We start from the raw sequence: 18,773 nt of genomic DNA on the forward strand, positions 1-18,773 counted from the left end.
TCTGAAGAAATGGGCCTTTCCAAGAATACCCCCAGGGCTGTAACTTGTACCTTGAGGGTACTTACTGCCAAACCTTTTCCTGCGCCCTCCTGTAGGAACTCCAAAATTGAAGTAGTGCTGTTCAATTTTTGATCTTTCGATTCACACCAGGTATTATATGTCTTCCAAACTTTTGCATATATATTCCTTGTGACTTTTTTCCTACTGGAAAGTAGAGTAGCAATTAATGCGTCTGAAAATCCTTTCCTTTTCAGCAGTTGCTCCTCAGATACCAGGCGGTGAGCTTTAGCTTTTCCACTTCTGGATGATAGACTGGACCTTGAAGCAGTAGGTCTTGACGAAGAGGGAGCTGAAAAGCAGGTTTGACTGACAGTTGAAGGACAGTCGAAAACCAAACCCTTTTGGGCCAATAGGGTGTGATCAGGATCACTGAGGCTCTTTCCATTTGGATTTTTCTCAATACCAACGGAATGAGCTGGAAGGGGGGGAAGGCATACCCCAACCTGAACCTCCAGGGATGTGCCAGGGAATCTACTCCCAGAGAGTTGTCGCTTCTGTGGAGTGAGAAGTAAAGTGGAAGTTTTGCGTTTTCTTTCGTTGCAAACAGATCCACCTCTGGCTTTCCCCAAGTCTTGGTTATCAACATGAAGACTTCTGGGTTCAAGCTCCATTCTGCTTCTCGGATCTTCTGCCTGCTTAAATAATCCGCCACACTGTTTAGTGTACCTTTTAGGTGGATTGCTGACAAGGAAAGTAACTGCCTTTCCGCCCATTGCAGAATTTCCGTTGCCAAAAGCTGTAGGGTTTTGCTTCTTGTGCCCCCTTGCTTGTTTAGATATGCCACTGTAGTGGCGTTGTCTGAAAGGACTTGAACATGAGTCCCCTGAAGATTTTGAGAGAAGGCAGTTAGGGCTAGGCCGACTGCCTTTAATTCCTTCCAATTTGAGGATTTTCTTGTCTCGGTCTGAGACCAAACCCCCTGTGCCAGGTTTTGGTTCCAGTGGGCTCCCCACCCCCACCTGCTGGCATCCGTTGTTAACCTCTGGTCTGCCGGGAAGGACCAGGCCAAACCCTGAGACAAGGTTGTCCGATTTCTCCACCACCAAAGGGACCTCTTGACCTTGGTGGGGATTTTTACCTTTAAGTCCAAAGTCTCTGGATTGTGATCCCAGATTCTGAGGAGGAAATATTGGAGTGGTCGAAAATGCAGCCTTGCCCATTGGACAGCTGGAATTGATGCAGTCAGGTTTCCAAGGACTGACATGATCTCTCTGATCGACCACCACTGATTTGTTTGTAGCCTTGCTACCAAATTCTGTATTTTGACCTGTTTGTCTTCTGGTAGGAAGATTCTTTGTTCCACAGAGCATAACTGAAACCCTAGGAACTGAACCCGCTGAGCCGGTGTGAGATTCGATTTCTTGATGTTCACTATCCATCCCAGAGCTTCTAGATGACCTCTTGCCTTGTGCAGGTCCTCTTGAAGTTTTTCCTTTGACGGGGCAAAGAAAAGCAGGTCGTCCAGGTAAGGCACCACAGAGATTCCCTGAAGGCGGAGGGGAGCTAGACACTCTGCCATTACCTTCGTAAAAATACGAGGGGAGGATGATAGCCCGAAAGGGAGTGCTTTGAATTGGATATGGAGCATTTCCTTTCCCAGATTTACTGCCAACCTTAGGAATCTCTGTGAGTGAGGGGCAATAGGGATATGTAGGTAAGCATCCCTTAAGTCGATTGATGCCATGAAGCATCCTTTTGTTAACAGGGTTCTGACTGTAAGAATTGAGTCCATTCGAAACTTTTTGTACAGAACTGACCTGTTTAATGGTTTCAGATTCAGTATAAGACGAAAATCCCCCGATGGTTTCTTTATCAAAAATATGTGGGAATAGAATCCCTGATGTTGTTCCTCCACTGGAACTGGACAGACAACTCCCTGTCGCCTCAGGTCCTTTAACAGGTCCATCATAGCCAGGGCTTTTTCTGCATCTCTTGGGAGGTTTGTGACAAAGAACCTTTCGGGTGGCGTCTCTGAAAACTCTATGTTGTAGCCTTGGGACAGCATACCCAGAATGTATTGATTTTCTGTTATGGCTGCCCAATAGGGGAGGAATTCCCTCAATCTTCCTCCCACCGGCAATGTCTTGTCATTGTGTTTTGTTGGTTGACACAGGAGGATGGAAGAGAACACCTCCTTTCCCTTTGGGTTTTTGTGTCGACCAGTTTCTTCTCTTCTTCTGGGGTCTGCTATTTTGCTGAGCTTTTTGAGGTCGAAAAAGCTTCTTTGCTGCCTGTTTCTTCTTCACAGGAAAAGACTTCTTTTTGTCTGCTGTTCTATCTAGAACAGAGTCTAGCCCAGGCCCGAATAGTAGATCCCCTTGAAAAGGAAGTCCACATAGCTTATTTTTAGAAGCTGTATCTCCAGGCCATGTCTTTAACCAAAGAGCCCTTCTGGCTGAGTTGGATAAAGCTGCAGATCTTGCGGTCATCTTCACTGACTCTGCTGAAGCGTCAGAAATGAAGGCTATGGCCGTGGAGAGCGTGGAAAAGGAATCCAAAATTTCCTGTTTAGGTGAGTCTGCTGTGATGTGTGCTTTTAGCTGGCTAAGCCAGTATTCCAGATTCCTGGACACACAGGTTACTGCCATGGCAGGTTTCAGACTCCCCATGATGGATTGCCAGGATCTCTTAAGTTGCTGGTCCATCTTCTTATCCATGGGATCCCTCAGTATTCCCATGTCTTCAAATGCTAGGTCTGTTGACCTAGAAACCTGGGAGAAGGCTGCATCAATCTTTGGCATCTTATTTCAGGGAGCTCCTGGGTCCTCATCAAAAGGAAATCGCCTTTTAAAGGCTTTAGGGAAGAAGGTTTTCTTTTCCGGATCAGTCCACTCATGTTTTATTGCATCTGAGATGGTCTGATGTACTGGGAAGATACGGCCCTTAGGCTCTTCCAAGCCTGCATACATTTTGTCATGTAGGGACAGTTCCTTCTTTTCTTCCTCTAGACCCAGGGTGATATAAACTGCCCTCAGGAGACCATCCACTTGCTCTAAGGATAGTTTGTATTTAGTGGGCCTGCTTTGTGCCCCTCCCTCCTCTTCTTCCTCTGAATCCTCCTTGGAATGTGAGGGGGAATTATCTCCTTGGGTGGAAGGAACCCCTTCTGTCCCCACCGAAGGAAGCAATTGTGAACCCTGAGAGGACAGTGAGGCTGATGGCTGACTCAGGGCAGGGTCCTGTAGGGATGACCGAAAAGATTGGATGGTAGCATCCAATTCCTTCCTCACAGATGCGACTAAATCGCCACAAACTGCAGATGCTTCTTCCTTTACTAGTGCATCAATACATCCCTGGCAAAGTGTCTTTTTCCAACTTTCCGACAACTTTGCTTTGCATGAAGGACACTTTCTCTTGAAAACAGTTTCAGAGCTTTTAGCCTGGAAGACATGAATGGGAAAACATACACATGCTTCTTAAAAGTCAGCCTGATTCTCAGGGCCACCAAAGGTGCACAGAAAGACATTTAAAGGGAAGTCCCATGTGCCCTGACAGGCCCCCAGCCACCGGGGGGATAGTAAAAGGGATGGAGAGAGACCCCACAGTAAGATAGGCCATATAAAGATACCCCTTACCTGGGCCTTACTGGTGCCTGTGCCTGTCCCACTCGCTGAAGAAGCTTCCATCGCTTGGCAGCGGTATCACCCGTGGCTTCGGTACCGGTTCCGGAGACCAAAGCGCACCTGCACTGGACCGGATCCGGAATAAGGCACCAGCTTGCTCCTCCCTTCTTCCTCTGCGTCCGGTGGAAATGACGCCATACGCCCCCTGCAGAACGCTGCCCTTTCCGGAACCTCACTTCCGGTCCGGACGAGCGTCACTCGATCCGGAGAAATGGCGGCAAATTTGAAAAAAAGGCGGCGGACCTAAGAAAAATCGTTCCGCTCCTCCAAGATGCCTTCCCAGGGCTGTGCTCTGCGGGGTCTTGACTCAGCCTAGAGCACTGAAGAGGAAAAAGGAGCCCATGCACTGCAGTCGGTCGCGTGAATGGGAGAAGCAATCGTCTCCAAAAAAGGGTAGGTGGACGTAGGAAGCCCGGTCTCTCAGGATAGCACCTTAAGAGCCCAGCTCCCCACAGAGGTGTTCCTCGGCCGGAGGAAACACAAAAACTGATGAATGGTGGGAGAAGCCTCCTTTTAAAATCTGGTGGATGGGGTGTTTCCTGATGAGGAGAGGGAGGAGCCATCTCTCTAAGGTGCTGTCCTGAAAGACGTTTTAGGGAAAACCTTCCTATCTGTGCCTTGTGTTTTTCACTGGCATAAGAGGTGCACTGATTATGAAGTTTAATGCTGTCATTTGTTACACTGCACAGCCATAGGCCCCTTTTACATGGGCGCCTCCGTGGAATGGAATCTGCTTGCTCAGCGGGGGGGTTGCTCCCGCAGATTCCCGCTGAGCAGGAGGATGACAGGTCCATCTCCGCTCACTGTGCTAGAGTTGAGATGGACACAGTCCTGCTCTCCCCTATGGGAACATTGGGTGAAAACAGACTTGCCTGTCAGTTTTTCAGCCAATCTGATCCACCAGTTGGATGAAAAATAGGACCACCATCCGTCTGGATTTTGCAGACGGGATCGGATCAGATCTCCATCTCCAGGGGAAGGGGAGGGTCCAATCAGGTCTGCCTGAAAAACTGACAGGCGGAACTGATCAGAGAGCCCCATGTGAAAGGGTCAGAGATCAGAGAGCCCCATGTGAAAGGGTCCTAAGAGCCTATAAGATCTGACAGCTACAAGCAGGCAAGGCATTCACAGACACAGAGCGCACACCATGCAGCTGTAGGAGCACTCCCACATTTGTGATGCGCCACACAGAGCAGATGGCATTGCATGCATTGGAAGATGTGTGACCTGTGACAGGAAGTTGTCTTGTCCCTTTGACAAATGGGGACAAGCTAGGCAAGTGAATACATGAACATAGGAGAATCAATCAGCTATGACACTACAAACTAAGGCTACAGTTGTGAGCCCATCTTTAGAAGATAAGGCAAACACACATCACCGGAAATATAACTACACAAACCAGATAAAACAATGAAAACATTTGTTAAATGTACAATACTTTTAACACCTGCTCTGGCACTCTCCTCCTCTCTCTGGAGGAGAGGCAGCGTGGGACCAGTCACACAAATCAAGGGAGCCTACCAGAGAGAATAAGGTAAATGTTACTTTTGATTCTGGCCCCCTTTTCATGAGCATTTAACGCTTGCAGTTCAGGGGACCCCACTGCAAAGGTAACTTTTTTTTTTTTTTTTTTTTTAACATGAAGACTATAACAATAATAATACAAAATTTAGCATAGTTTTTATTAAGAAAATTTAGTAAATAAAAGTCTAATATGATAGAAAAATTATTTAGGCATGCAAAGTAGAGTAATTGTAAAAATTAACCAACGCCTGCCAATGTTGCCATATTTGGCGAGGACATAAATCAATCTCTGGATGCAAAAGGTTAAAGTAGCTCGGTCTCTTAAAAGTTATTCGGCTAATAACAAAGAAAATATATTAATAAAGGAGAAGTACAGCCAAAGCTCCTTTGGCTGTACTTCTCCTGGGGATCATCGGAGTGCAGATCGTGACCATATGGTCGGGATCTGCCCACATGCCTGGACCAGTACCCGGCTGCAGCACTGTAATTTTCGTTAAAATTCAATGCAATATGGTAACCTGGAGGCATATTGTTGGTGTACAGAACTCCCTTAGAAAAGTATTTCCTGCTTGTGTGATTTACTCACTGATTTTACCAGAAGTCTGCACCAAGATATAAGTCGGACTTTATGAATCCTCTGCAACAAACATTTCAGTTTGGGTGAGATGTTCCTAGAGGGTCAATCACTTTTAAAGAAATGCACACCCTGCCACTCTCCTCATGAATGTCCCACAAGCGCTGATTGATAATGAAAGTCACTCTCATTCATAATCAGTATCTAAAAGACTTACAAGAACAAACCCTTTTTTCTTTAGAGCAACAAATAGGTAGGAATCTGCAAAGTTTAATCAAACATTTGCAATGTACATGGATCACCCCGAGGGGATTGTTTTTTTTTCCTCAACAAAAGTGGAGTTACTCTTTAAAAAACACCAACTTCTGTTTGATGACCCCGCCCTTCCAGCAACAGGTTTGCTTAAGTTCCAACATTCTGTATCTGCAGCTGTGCCATATTAAGAGCATTAAAGATGCAGAGAACTAGGGCCCTGCCTACACAATCACAGATGAGAATAAAAATGCAAATTATCGATAAGGCTATATTTATTGGTACAGCAGTGCCAGGCTAATGATAGCTTCCAAGTGTGGCGGCTGGGTCCAGTTAACACACACACGGACGGGAGTCAGACTTGACTGTCCTGTGTATGCCTGTTCCTGTCGAGGCGGACAGGCATTCCTGCAGTTGTGGGCTCCCCCTCCATGGCCCAAGTGGCCTGACAGCAGTGCAGGGCTGACAGGCGCTTGCCACCTGGTAAGTTCAGCAGTCGGATGCACACAGGAATTGGGACTAATGCTTGGCTGGGGCTGGGTTGCTGGGACACCCCCCCCCCCCAGGCAACTGCCCAGCGTGCCCATTCGGTAAGATGGCCCTGATCTGCAGCATATTTTACCTTTTTCCTTCAATCCCCCTGTGCTTCATATAGCATCTGGAGCTGAAGTAATCCCAGTGCTTTTTTTTTTTTTTTTACAAAAAAGCCTTATTACAGGTTGATGTAAGATTTACAAAGCACTGTAAACAGCTAAGCAGGAAAAGCCTTTATACCTCTACCTTCTACCTCTTGTTTGAGTTACAGAGCTCTGTAAACAGCACGTTCCAGTACAACATGTAGCAGTGTTTCCAGGCATTGAGCCTGATGTGGGTCTGCCATGGTTACCGTTAACACCAAGAGCACATTTAAGCTGATTGCCCAAATGTGAGATCTGAGACCATGAACAGTCCGGCATCTTTGGTTTGTTTTGTTTATTTTATATGGGGATGGTAGAAGGGAATGAGTGGGATACTCCTCTGGCTCAACTAGGTACACTTAAAGAAAAATGCCTTTAAACGCTGGCTTGACCCCGGCTGAATGCCGACCAACGCTTGCTGGCGCTTGTAGATATTGACTTGCTGTCACTGAACTGAAGACTGACTTCTGACACTCTGGTTAGCTAAAAAGTCCTTTACACTGCTTCATCCAGTCCTTCCTGACTAAGGTAGCCACTTGTAGACATTGCTGCAACTATCAACACTGTAACACTGTACACTTCAGGGCCCAACCGCTGGCACCCCCTTTTACTGTTCAGGGTTAAACTCTGGCACCCCCTTTACTCTATTCCTGCACCGGCTAGCTAGCTCCTGGATCCCTCTGACCTTCTCCGGAGTGTTCCCCTCTGACCAGGCAGACCCCCAGCAACAGTTTGCAGTATTTACTACTCAGAATGCTTTCCTGGAACTCGATTCCTCACAGCTCCACTGGTCCTCAGCACACTGAATCCTTCTGGAAGCTCAGCTCAGCCCTGTATCCCCTCAGGCCAGCCGCCTGGGATACCCGATTCTTCCTGACAGGAGGAGAGACAGCCGTACCCTCCCTCCTGGGACTCTGCTCCCACCAAAGACAACCTGTCATGTGCTCCCCACAGACGTATACCCCCTCCAAGAATGCTGTGCAGCAGAATCTGCCCTTCTAGGATGGATACAAGCCCTGGTGTGCTTTTGGTCAGGTTTCCTCCACTGCCCAATGATAGCCCTCATTGGGACACAGTGGGGAGACTCCCCAACTCAACAGGCACACCTGGGAACACATGACAACAAAAATAAAATAAACTGGCGCAAAGAGGATCTGAGCTGGCCCCTGCAGGTGATGGGACAGGGTGGGTGGCCAAGAGCAATAATAAATGTCATACATAAATGCATACGAGACCATTAAAGCGTGGCAAGTCTAATGCAATGGGTATGTCATACATAAAGGAAAGTGCATTAAAGTCCATCAAAGCGTGGCAAGTCTAATGCAATTTGTATTGGTGTGTTGATAGGAGATGGGTGCTGGCTTGTGGGACGGCTGCTCTATGTTCAAGCAAGAAGGGGCTTGTTCAGTAACTGGAAAAAAAAAAAAAAAAAAAAAGCGCCATCCAAGGCCATCCTGAAGCATCCCTCCTCCCAGGGGACTCTTATGTTAGGAAATGACTCTTTGAGCCAGAAGCACACTCTTTATCTAAGTGTGAGTAACTACGTTTCTTCTGCCACGATAAACATGTTATGCTGCACTCAGATGGCGCTTTTGTTTTTCTCCAACACCTGGGAACACATGCCAGCCTAGCTGAAAATCATGGCCATGCTGATAAGCAGAAAAGGCCCACTATACTTTACCTAGGACCCACACGCTCACAGTAGCGCTGTTCACATGTCTAGTATACCAGCTAGGAACAGCTGGCCCCACTTCCAACTGTACAAAGACTGCTGCTTGCAAAAAGATGCAGCATGTGTGAGCACACCTGTGTTGCTCAATGTTAAATTGACACACACCTTTTTTGAAATAAAATCAGTAGGAGTAGTTTGGGGTGCTGTCACACACTGGATCTCCACTTCTACAGCGCCTAATAAGATGGGACAAAGTGCTACAGTATCTCACAAAATTAAGTACACCCCTCATTTTTTGTAAATATTTTATTATATCTTTTCATGTGACAACACTGAAGAAATTACACTTTGCTACAATGTAAAGTAGTGAGTGTACAGCTTGTATAACAGTGCAAATTTGCTGTCCCCTCAAAGTAACACACAGTCAATGTCTGGGGAAGGCTGGGGAAGGCTTGTTTGCGGAACCAGACGCGCCCCCTTTGGTCTTACAAAGTTACGGGTGGATCTCAAGCCCTTTTCCTGCGATCCAGATGGACGAAAGGGCTGCTTGTGAGCCGAAAAGAAGGGACCTTGTCCTTAGCAGCCTGTGGAAGCAAAGTACTCTTGCCTCCTGTAAGGCCCTTAATGATCTCTTCCATAGAGGCAACAAACAAACGGTCACCTACAAAGGGAAGATCAGTCAGTAACTTTTTAGAAGCCATCAAGCAGCAAAGGATCACTGCTGTCACAGAAATCCTGCCGGCCAGGGGGGCCGCCTCCAGGGATCCATCACAAATATACTATAACCCTTGGATCAACTGATCTGCCAGCTAAGAAGGATGTTGACGCCCCTCCAGATCCTGGCGCAAAATCTTAGCCCATCCTGTTAAGGTCTGGGATACCAAGGTGATAGCAAATACCGGTCTTAACACTGAACCAGCCACAGTGAAAAGGTACCGGACCAGAGCCTCTGCTCTTGTCGACAGGATCCTTAAAAGACGGGGAGTCTTCCACCGGCAAAAGCGTGGTCTTATTCAGCCTGGAAACCTGAGAGTCCATCGACAATGGAACTGCCAGTTTCTTCAGAAGAGACTCCTCAAAGGGATATCTTCTAGCAAAACGCTTCGGTATTCTAACCATGCATTTTGGGGAACCCCACTGACTAGTGACAAACTCGTTAAAATAGGCAGGAAAGGGAAAAACCTTATTTGCCTTGGAAGATTTGCGGGTGCCTAATTGCATCGGCGTCGCCGACTCAGCAGCAGCCGAGTCCACTAACTTTAAAGTTTCTCGCACTGATACAATCAGGGCCTCCACCAGCGCTTTTTCATGCGCGGCTGCAGAGGAGGAAGACTCATCCTCACTATTCAAGCACTTAGCGTGCGTGGACGCAGACCCAGTGGGCTGACTCTCCTCCTTGGCGGCCAAATCCACCTCAGAATCTGAGGAAGCAGAGGATACAGGTGAAGGTGGGGGGGTGCTTCTTGCCAGGTCTCCTTTGTAGGGCCATATCTACTTTGGCTACTAGTGACTGCAGGGCTGCTGTCATGGCTGCCAGGGCACACTGAAACCCAGTGGGTCCTGCAGCTTCCAGGAGTGGATCAGGTGGTGAAACAAGCTCCACCGGCTCCATGACCATAAAGGGTTATGCGGAACTGCTGCTCAGCAAAGAAAAAACAGTTTTCTTTTTTTTGAAAAAAAAAATGGGAGGCCCCCCTCCCCCCTGTGCACCGCTGTGGCACTACAAGAAGCAGCCCACCCGCAGCGCTATATACAGCAAGGAAGGATAGTGTACCCCCAGAGACTCGCCACCTGAGCTGGAAAGTGCCAAAACGATCGGCCACACTGCTGGAAAGAGGAAGAGGAAACGCTGACCAGACACTAGGGGCCCCCACAGCCTCAGCACTGTCTCTGACTACAGGAAAATGGCCGCCAATGCTAGTCTTTGGAGAAACCAAAAACATGGCCGCTGAACTACAGAAACATGGCCGCCGAACTGGGATTCACAGAGACCACGGAAAAATGGTGGTACCCCACGGCACTGCAAGGGACCCTGAACCCCAGGGAAAAAATGTAAGGACCCCAAAAGAGGACTCCCCCCCCCCTCCTGCAGCATCCAGGTACAGACACCCCTAACAGGGACCGACACCAGCATCACCCACTACTCCTCTAGCCCAGCATCATGTAGCCCCCCTTACCATATTTCACCCACGCTTCCAAACAGGGGCCGGGGGGCGGGAAAGGGGAAAGGCGAAGGCATCCAAATTTAGGGGGAACCCCGCAAAAGAGAGTAAAGCACAAGGGGGAGGAAGGATACAGGGGGGCCTACCATCCCCAGAGGGGGAGGCCGCGAACACCCCAACAATTTTGCAGGAAAGGAGGGGGACTCTACTCACCATACCATGGTCACCAGGCAAGCGCCACTCCCAGCAGTCCACCGCACCATCTTGGAATGGGGGTGCTGCGGCCTGAGGTATGCTGCGACTCTGGTCGTGACTGCTGTCGTGACCAGTGCTATGCGACCTCCACTTGGCGGTCAGTCCCCATCCAACTTAACGCGGAACTAGTTGTTGGGTCGCGCTCGCAGGCCAGACTGAGAAGACCGTAAGTATCTAGAATATCCAGTGGGTTGCCCAGTCTGGCTGTTGATTGTTGTTCTCACAGGAACAGTTGATTGTAGTTCATACGGAACAAAAATAATAAAGAAAAATTAAAAAATTCAATTTAAATAGGAAAAATGCCAGGGCCGCAGATCCCAGTAGAGAGCCAGGTCCTTACTTCTGAACTAGGCAGAAAATACTGGAAGGTTATGCCCAGGGGCATAACCAAAAAAGGTTTCCGCCTAGTCCTACTTCTAGAGAGCAAGAGCATAAGCCCAATGGTCTGAAGACTTGAAGCTGTGTCCGTCAGCGAACGAAAGAGACATTTAAATGTAATAACTTTACGGAGAGAAACTGTGATTAGGCACACAGCAGCAATTTGAAATCCTGGGGCTTGGCATGGGTAAAGTTAGCGTATGTGGCTTTTCACAACTGTTCCTGTGCTAATCTTTAGGATTACTTACTGCTGTTGTACACCTAACAGGGTGCCATAACTGACAAAGAAAGCAAAGTGTGCAGACCAAAACTAGTTGGCTGGCTTGAAAAAGAGGAGTTGGCTTTGAAAACATGTTGCCACCTCCCTGACATCACTTCCTGTCCTCACATGTGCTCCATTGATCCACACGTGTGCTTCCTGGTCACCCTGGCTACCACACTCCACTCCATTTGCTGCAGCAGCTCTATCTTGGGAACCTGGATGCCTCCTCCTCCCAGCTGCAGATGCACCAATGACTGTAATGCATGAGATCATCCACACACTGTTGCCAATTACTGTGTGTCGTATCCATCTCTCCACCTTGCTGCATTTAGATTGGTGCCCTCTTGATGTCTCTCTTAGCTATTGCAAATGCCATCCAGACCATAACCAGTCTATCCAATGTGAAAGTTCCATTGGTCGCTTCCCCAACTAGGAATCCTTTTGAGAACCATGATAAGCATAATTTGTCTTACTTTATGTGAGTTGCTAATTGTCTTCCATTATTAAACGTTAACACACCCACCACGCTTAGTCTGCGCATTTAGCTCTTTTGTCGGTTTGCCGCTTAAGTCTCTCAGAAGGGCTGCGGTAAGTGTGCTGGATTGGATTCTTCAGCGGTACCAAAAGCCATAGGATTTATCCTGAGGATTTGGAACACACTGTACTTTCCATCAATGTAGTTTGTCCCAGCCCAGGCTACACCCATTGTGCCATATTGTCATTTTTTATCATACAAAATTCATAAATGGACAAAAAACATCTATACCTTTAAGCCCTGAGCGGATGATGGTTGGTGACAGGTCATCATAGTTGTTCATCAAACTAATATCCCCAGACGTAAATCCAACTGTAAGTAGGGGCTTGATGTTCTCCACTGGAATAGGATATGCGGCAGGGCCATCTGCAATGATCAATCAGTGTTGGGTATCAAGAAACAGAAATTAATACATTTACATCAATTCAATATACAATTTTTTGTGTTGCCTAATAAATCTTTTATTGATTGTACCACATATAAAAGACTTTCACGTTCATAAACCCGTCCACTGTTCTTTCCATAACATTTCACATAAAGGCCCAGCGCAAGTCTTTATTACTCGATTCTAAAATGCCAAACAGTGAAAACCATACAAATACAATTAGATATGTTCCAGTTGTTCTGGAAAGTATATGTTTAGTAATAATGCATTAAATAAACTGTAAAGGGTATGGGCAGTTTAAGGTGTAACTGTACAATTTCCTTTAGATCTTTGAGAAACTATCAAATCTGAGGGTCTGCATGATTAGATGCAAGTTGACTTTATTGTTAAGGTTGATACTCATAATAAATAGTTTCAGTAAATCTAAAGATTTTACAGAGATTGTGGAATAAGATCCTAATATGTATGGCCAGCTTTGGAACCTATGAAAGCCTCAAGCCCAAAGGGGAATGTGAATTGAGGGCTGGTCATTTCCCCCTGTATGTGCTATTATACAGAAATCATAGATTACTTTTGTAAGTCAACATTTTCCTTGACCAATTGACTTATTTGTTTTGTTATGAATACGCCACTTGTGCCCACCAGATCTTCCTATAAACCAGACAAGTGGTTAGTTCATGGATATGAAACTCGCTGAATGCTTTCTTTACAGTTTCTTATGACAGTGAAATAATGAATAAACATTCCGCACCTCATGCCTGGAGGTTCAGATAAGAATTTCTCATTCTTACATGCAGTAACTTAAAACAACCAGTGACCCACACTAACTTGACAGGTGCCGTTAAAGGTTCCACTAAGTCCACTTATGTAGCAGCTGCTTGCAGCGCAGACAAGGACAGAGCCCCGTCCTGGCTCTAGACATCTAATGGAAAAGGGAAATGTCCTGGAAGTTGCACATCTCTGCAAAACCCCATAAGAAGGTGTATGATAGCCTCAGCCTGGCCTCCAACCAGGCAACGCCCCCAACATTTCACTCCGCCGATGGAGCCTAATCATGGGGACTATCTGGGGGTGTGGCCTGGTTGGAGCCCAGGCTGAGGCTGTCATACACCTTCTTATGGGGTTTTGCAGAGATGTGCAACTTATAACCAATCAGAAATTATTTTGTACTTGTCTGACTTAGGCAATAATTATATTTTTTAAGTTATAGATTTCTTTTGTTTTGGGTTTATAAACATGAACGTAAAGAACAATAAGGCATCATGCATCATGGCTAAGAAGGAAGCGGAGCCTGAGCATGCAAACAAATGCACGTTTTATTCCAGCTCAGCTTTACTTTAAGCAGGTTGTTTAAAAGTCTCAAAAAAAAAAAAAAAAAAAAAATCACACAGCGAATGCACTATAACTGAAGAAACCTTGAGGTCTACTCTTTCTAAATAAAAGAATAATGTCAACCATTCCAGTATTCAGCTGGTTTTACTGTTCATATAATAGTTTTATTGCTAGCCCTGAGAAAGAGGACGCAGATCACCGAAGCGTTACCTGCCTTTAGATCTTCAATACATGTATTCTGTTGCTTTTTAATAAAAATGAATGGCTACTCTGTGTTTGTATTAGATGCAGGCTTGCCTCTACTAATAGAAAGTGGCACTCATGATTTTCTACTTCACTTGTGTAAAAACATGTGAAGTCCCAGTATGTCTATGTAGTTGATCAAGCAGCCTGTGACTTTTGTTGAACTGTCTCTTAGCGGGTATTTCAATTTATCATTTCCAACTCAATTGAAAGATGTCACATGGTTTCATTTCAGGTCAGCAAGCTTTATTTTTTTAACTTAGTATTTTGTCTGTACTCTACATGAATAAATGTACATAGAAAATCCACTCGCCGACAAAGAATGGTAACATAAAATCTTACATTTCCAACCAGGTCCTCAACTACCTTATTAAATGAACCAAGTTTAAAGCTACCAGTAAAAAGAGAAAGTGGTTGTAAACTTCAGACATGAAATATGAGCAAAGCATATCCTTCTATAGTGTGTACTTGTCTCAATACAGAGCACTAAGTGTCACTTTGGTCTGCCGATTAGTAATTCTGCTATCAGCATGAGACACTTCTGACACAATTTCCTGACACCAAGAAAAAAATGGTGACGGGGAGGGATCTCCAGCTGAATGACAGCCTCGGTTCTGTTCCTGTTAGGGAGTGGGGACGTGTCCCTTCCCTCTAATTAGCTCTCAGAAGTAACTTCAGCTCTCCATTCTCTTTTTGCTTAACTCTCAGACAAGCTTTAACATTCAGCACTTTGAAAGGATGTAGAGAAGAAAGGAGTACAACCTATGTAGGAGGATTTACTTAATCTCTGTGTATAACCTGAGGCCAGTCATTTCACTGGGTATATGTAAGAGTTTACAACCGCTTAAAGCATAGAGGATAACATATTGATTCAAGACATCAAAGGTGCACTACAATTCCTGGGTAACTAGAAGTCCTCCCTAACTTTATTTAGCCAAATAGAAAAAAGTAGCAATCTGACATCACAAACTGAGCAAAAAAAAGTGAAAAATGTTAAATCAGAGGGCCAAGTTAATTTGTTAAATGTCCATTTCAAGAATAGCTTGCCAAAACTGCATCTTTCAAAAATTGTACATAACGATATATAAAAGGGATACATTTTTTCATGTTGCAGGAAATCTGATGCTTTAGTCTGAAGCTGGAATTAATGTGAATACTGTAGTTGCCTAGGTTGTTTTAATGGCTAACACCATCTTTTACACCATACTACACTCGTATTTAGGGTGTAACATGGTGCCCCGTGGACCACCACCAAAATCCCTTCTCGTCCTGTAACAGTGTGTGGGGGTTCTTCTACCCTTCAGCAGCAGTCTCTTGAATTTTTCACAGTTGAGAATGGCTCTGCCCATACAGAGGTGTTTCATTCCATCAAAGAGAGCTGTAAATTATAGAACTGCAAGTCGTTTCTGCCATTGCGGATGGCGGATTTGTAGTCCCCAGTGGAATACAAATTCGATGATTGCTACACTTGTAGTCCATTGACACTTTCTCCATCTAAAAGCCCATATTGAGGTATGGACAGGGAGCTGGAGAAAAAATCAGCAGGAGCCTGGCATTGCACCTGTGATCCACTTCTATGCAATGCACATTTTTTTCCTGCATACATATGTGCCTTTTTGATTTGTAAAAAAGTGGACTTAGCCTGTGAAAAATCATTTTATGTTCCCATTTTTTATGAAAATAGTTGGCAAATAGGTAGAAAGATTGGCATTTGATAGAGATAATGGGTCATGATGTGCATTTCAGTAACAAATGGTTTTGTCTGCAAGTTTTAAGAAAGTGTCTACAACAGAGATACAGCAGATTATAAAGAGAACACCATTTTTTACAAGTTTGGGGAATGTAAGTGGTCACCTCACATTAAAAAGAACCCCCAAAACTTTACATTTACTACCTATACTCCACAATAAATACTTAATCTGTCCTTGAAAATTAACTAAACCCCTAAAAGGAGCTATTAAAAGCTGAACACCAGGGAACGCTAAATGCAGGGGCTGGAAAAATGGGATTTTTGACTTACCGTCAAATCCAATGCTCTGATGTTCATTGACGGACACAGCTCCTGATCTTCTTAACCATTGGGCTATACTGCCCCCTACGGGAGTAGGACACTAGGCAGAAAAAAAGTCTTGCCATGCCTATGGGCAGTCCCCGGGGGTATACTCCCTCTCTCTGCTATAGGTACTCCGTTTTGTTACAAGCAGTGTCAGAAGAATTACAACTCCACAGAGGGGTGGGTGCTGTGTCTGTCAATGAACATCAGAGACAATAATTTTATGGTAAGTCAAAAATCCCATTTTCTCTTTCATTTATTGACAGACACAGCTCCTGATCTTCTTAACCGCTGGGACGTCCCAAAGTAGTGTTAAACACGAGGGGTGGGAACAGCAAAAAATAAACTCCTAAGGCTAACTATAGCCAGCCAGGTAAACAGGAGCTCAACCAAAACAACTGGAGCCGATCTGAAAAAAACAATACACCCTCTAAGAGGACCAGGTCCTCTAGACAGCAGCCTGAAAAAACCTTGTGGCCAAAGGAGGCATCCGCAGATGCCAAAACATCCACGTTATAGAACTTTGTGAAAGGTGGCTGCCTTGCAAACCTGCATCCCTGACGCCTGATGACAGAAGGCCCAGGAGGCACTGAGTGCCCAAGTAGAATGTTCCTTAACAGGGAAAGGAGGAACCTGACCCTTGATGGACGAGACCTGAACCACCGTCTGTCTGATCCATCTGAAAATAGTTGCAGAGGATGTGGACAACCCTTTCCGAGGCCCATCCGTGAGCACAAATACTGAGTCTGACTTCCTAAAAGACTCTATAGCTGCTAGGTACACCCTAATTGCCCGGACCACATCAAAGGCATACAAAGCAATTTTCTTCGGATGTTTAGGCCTGGGACACAGGGAATGCAACAGTATGTCTTCATTCAAATGAAATTCAGAGACAAGAGGAAAGAACAACAGAGGCGAAGAACCACCTTATCTCTGTGAACCACCAAGTAGCGTGAGCGCCGTCGATTCCAACACCCTGTGCGCAGAGGTCATAGCCACCAAAAAGGCCACCTTCTGGGACAGCGTAAGCAGGGGAATCTCCCGAAGATTCTCAAAAGGAGGCTTCTGGAAGACAGAGCACCACACTGAGGTCCCAAGGTGGCAACAGAAACCGCACTGGAGGGGTCAAGTGCTTAACTCCCAGAAGAAAAGTACATACAAGGGAGTATGTGGCCAAGGGCCGTTGAAAGGAGACCGCTAAGGCCGACATCTGACCCTTGATAATACTGAAGGCCAGTTTCTGCTCAACCCCCAGTTGAAGGAAGGTCAAGATCCGAGTCACCGAAAAAGAGCGAGGATAAACCCCAAGAGATTCACATCACGCAATGTACGTCTTCCATGTACGATGGTAGATTTTCCTAGAAGTAGATTTCCTAGCTTTTAACGGTGTTGTAATCACTGACTCAAAAACCTCCATTCATCAGCACCTGGCGTTCAGCTGCCAAGCCGTCAAAGCCAGCGACTGTAAAGCAGGATGGAAGACTGGTCCTTGGGACAACAAACCCTCCCTGAGAGTAAGCTTCCAAGGAACATCAACGACCAGCCGTACCAAGCCCGGCGAGGCCAGTCGGGGCCCCTAAGATGACCGGAACCCCTTCTGCCTCAATCCTGCGTAAAAGTCTTGGCAGACTCTTGAGAGGAGGGAAGGTGTAAATCAGACGATACCGACCACACAGAGCCACCAGCGAAGCTGTTGCGTCCGCCAAAGGATCCCGTGATCGAGCCACAAACCTGTGCACCTTTCTATTGAGCTGAGACACCAACAGGTCCACCTCAGGGATACCTCACCAGAGACACAACTGATGAAACACCTCCGGATGAAGGGACCACTCCCCATGGTCCAGCACCTGCCGACTGAAGTAACCTGCTGACAGTTTTCCACCCCTGGAATGTGTATGGCGGAGAGGGCTGGAATGAACCATTCTGCCCACCTTAGAATTCCGTCTACCTCCAGAGCCGCCAGGACACTTCTTGTGCCCCTCTGGTGATTGACAAAAGCCACTGTCGTGGCATTGTCCGATTGAATGCGTACTGGACATCCCTGAAGACGATCCGTCCAATGTTTGTCATCGTCACAATCACTCAGGGTTCCAAGACATCAGTCGGTAGTCTGGACACTTCCAGTGTCCAGACCCCATGAACAGAATTTTTGCAGAGGATGCCTCCCCAGCCGGACAGGCTGGCATCCTTGGTGACCACTGTCCAATACAAGGGGAAGAAGGATTTAGTAGTGTGTGGTTATGATTAAGCGATTTTTATCGTGAAACGCGTCAACCCGACACGTCTGTCCGTGTATTGCACTGTCTGTCTGCTGCATTTATGGAGAATAAAGGAGTTCCATTGATTTTCAACTTACATCTGAGTGCGGTCTCTCTCTTTTTGGATTTCTACAATACAAGGGGAAGAAGGATTTACCCAGCCGAAGCGCAAAGCCACCATATCAGGGACTTCTTCCTTCCCTGGCTCAGCCGGATCTGATTGTCCAGAGACTGCAGATTCTTGTCCCATTGGCCAGAATCTCCCTTGCAGGGACCTCTTATGGAACTGTGCAAACTGAACCGCCTCGAAGGTAGACACCCTCAGGCTTAGCACCCGCATGCAAGTCCGGAGGGATGACCATCTGCTGGACAGCAGGAGATGAATTGCAGCCTGCAGTTTCTGGAGTTTGTCCAGAGGAAGGAGCACTCTGCCTAAGGCCGATTCCAGAGTCAGACCCAGGTAGCGCAGCTTTGTGGATGGAATCAGAGCAGACTTCTGAAAATTCTGAATCCAACCAAACTCCCTCA

The 18,773-nt window shown here is 46.2% G+C and overlaps 1 protein-coding gene across 1 annotated transcript in view; it reads right to left on the reverse strand.

The window, feature by feature from the left end:
* The window catches only part of TULP4 (TUB like protein 4), a 245,458-nt gene that overhangs the window by 54,091 nt on the left and 172,594 nt on the right, over nt 1–18,773 (reverse strand). The window contains exon 5 of the mRNA XM_082251611.1: nt 12,206–12,340. Coding sequence (XP_082107737.1) covers nt 12,206–12,340 — 135 coding nt within the window. The remainder of the gene's footprint in view (nt 1–12,205; nt 12,341–18,773) is intronic.

Source organism: Pelophylax lessonae, assembly GCF_965119305.1.
Source record: "Pelophylax lessonae genome assembly, chromosome: 3".
Lineage (NCBI taxonomy): Eukaryota > Metazoa > Chordata > Amphibia > Anura > Ranidae > Pelophylax > Pelophylax lessonae.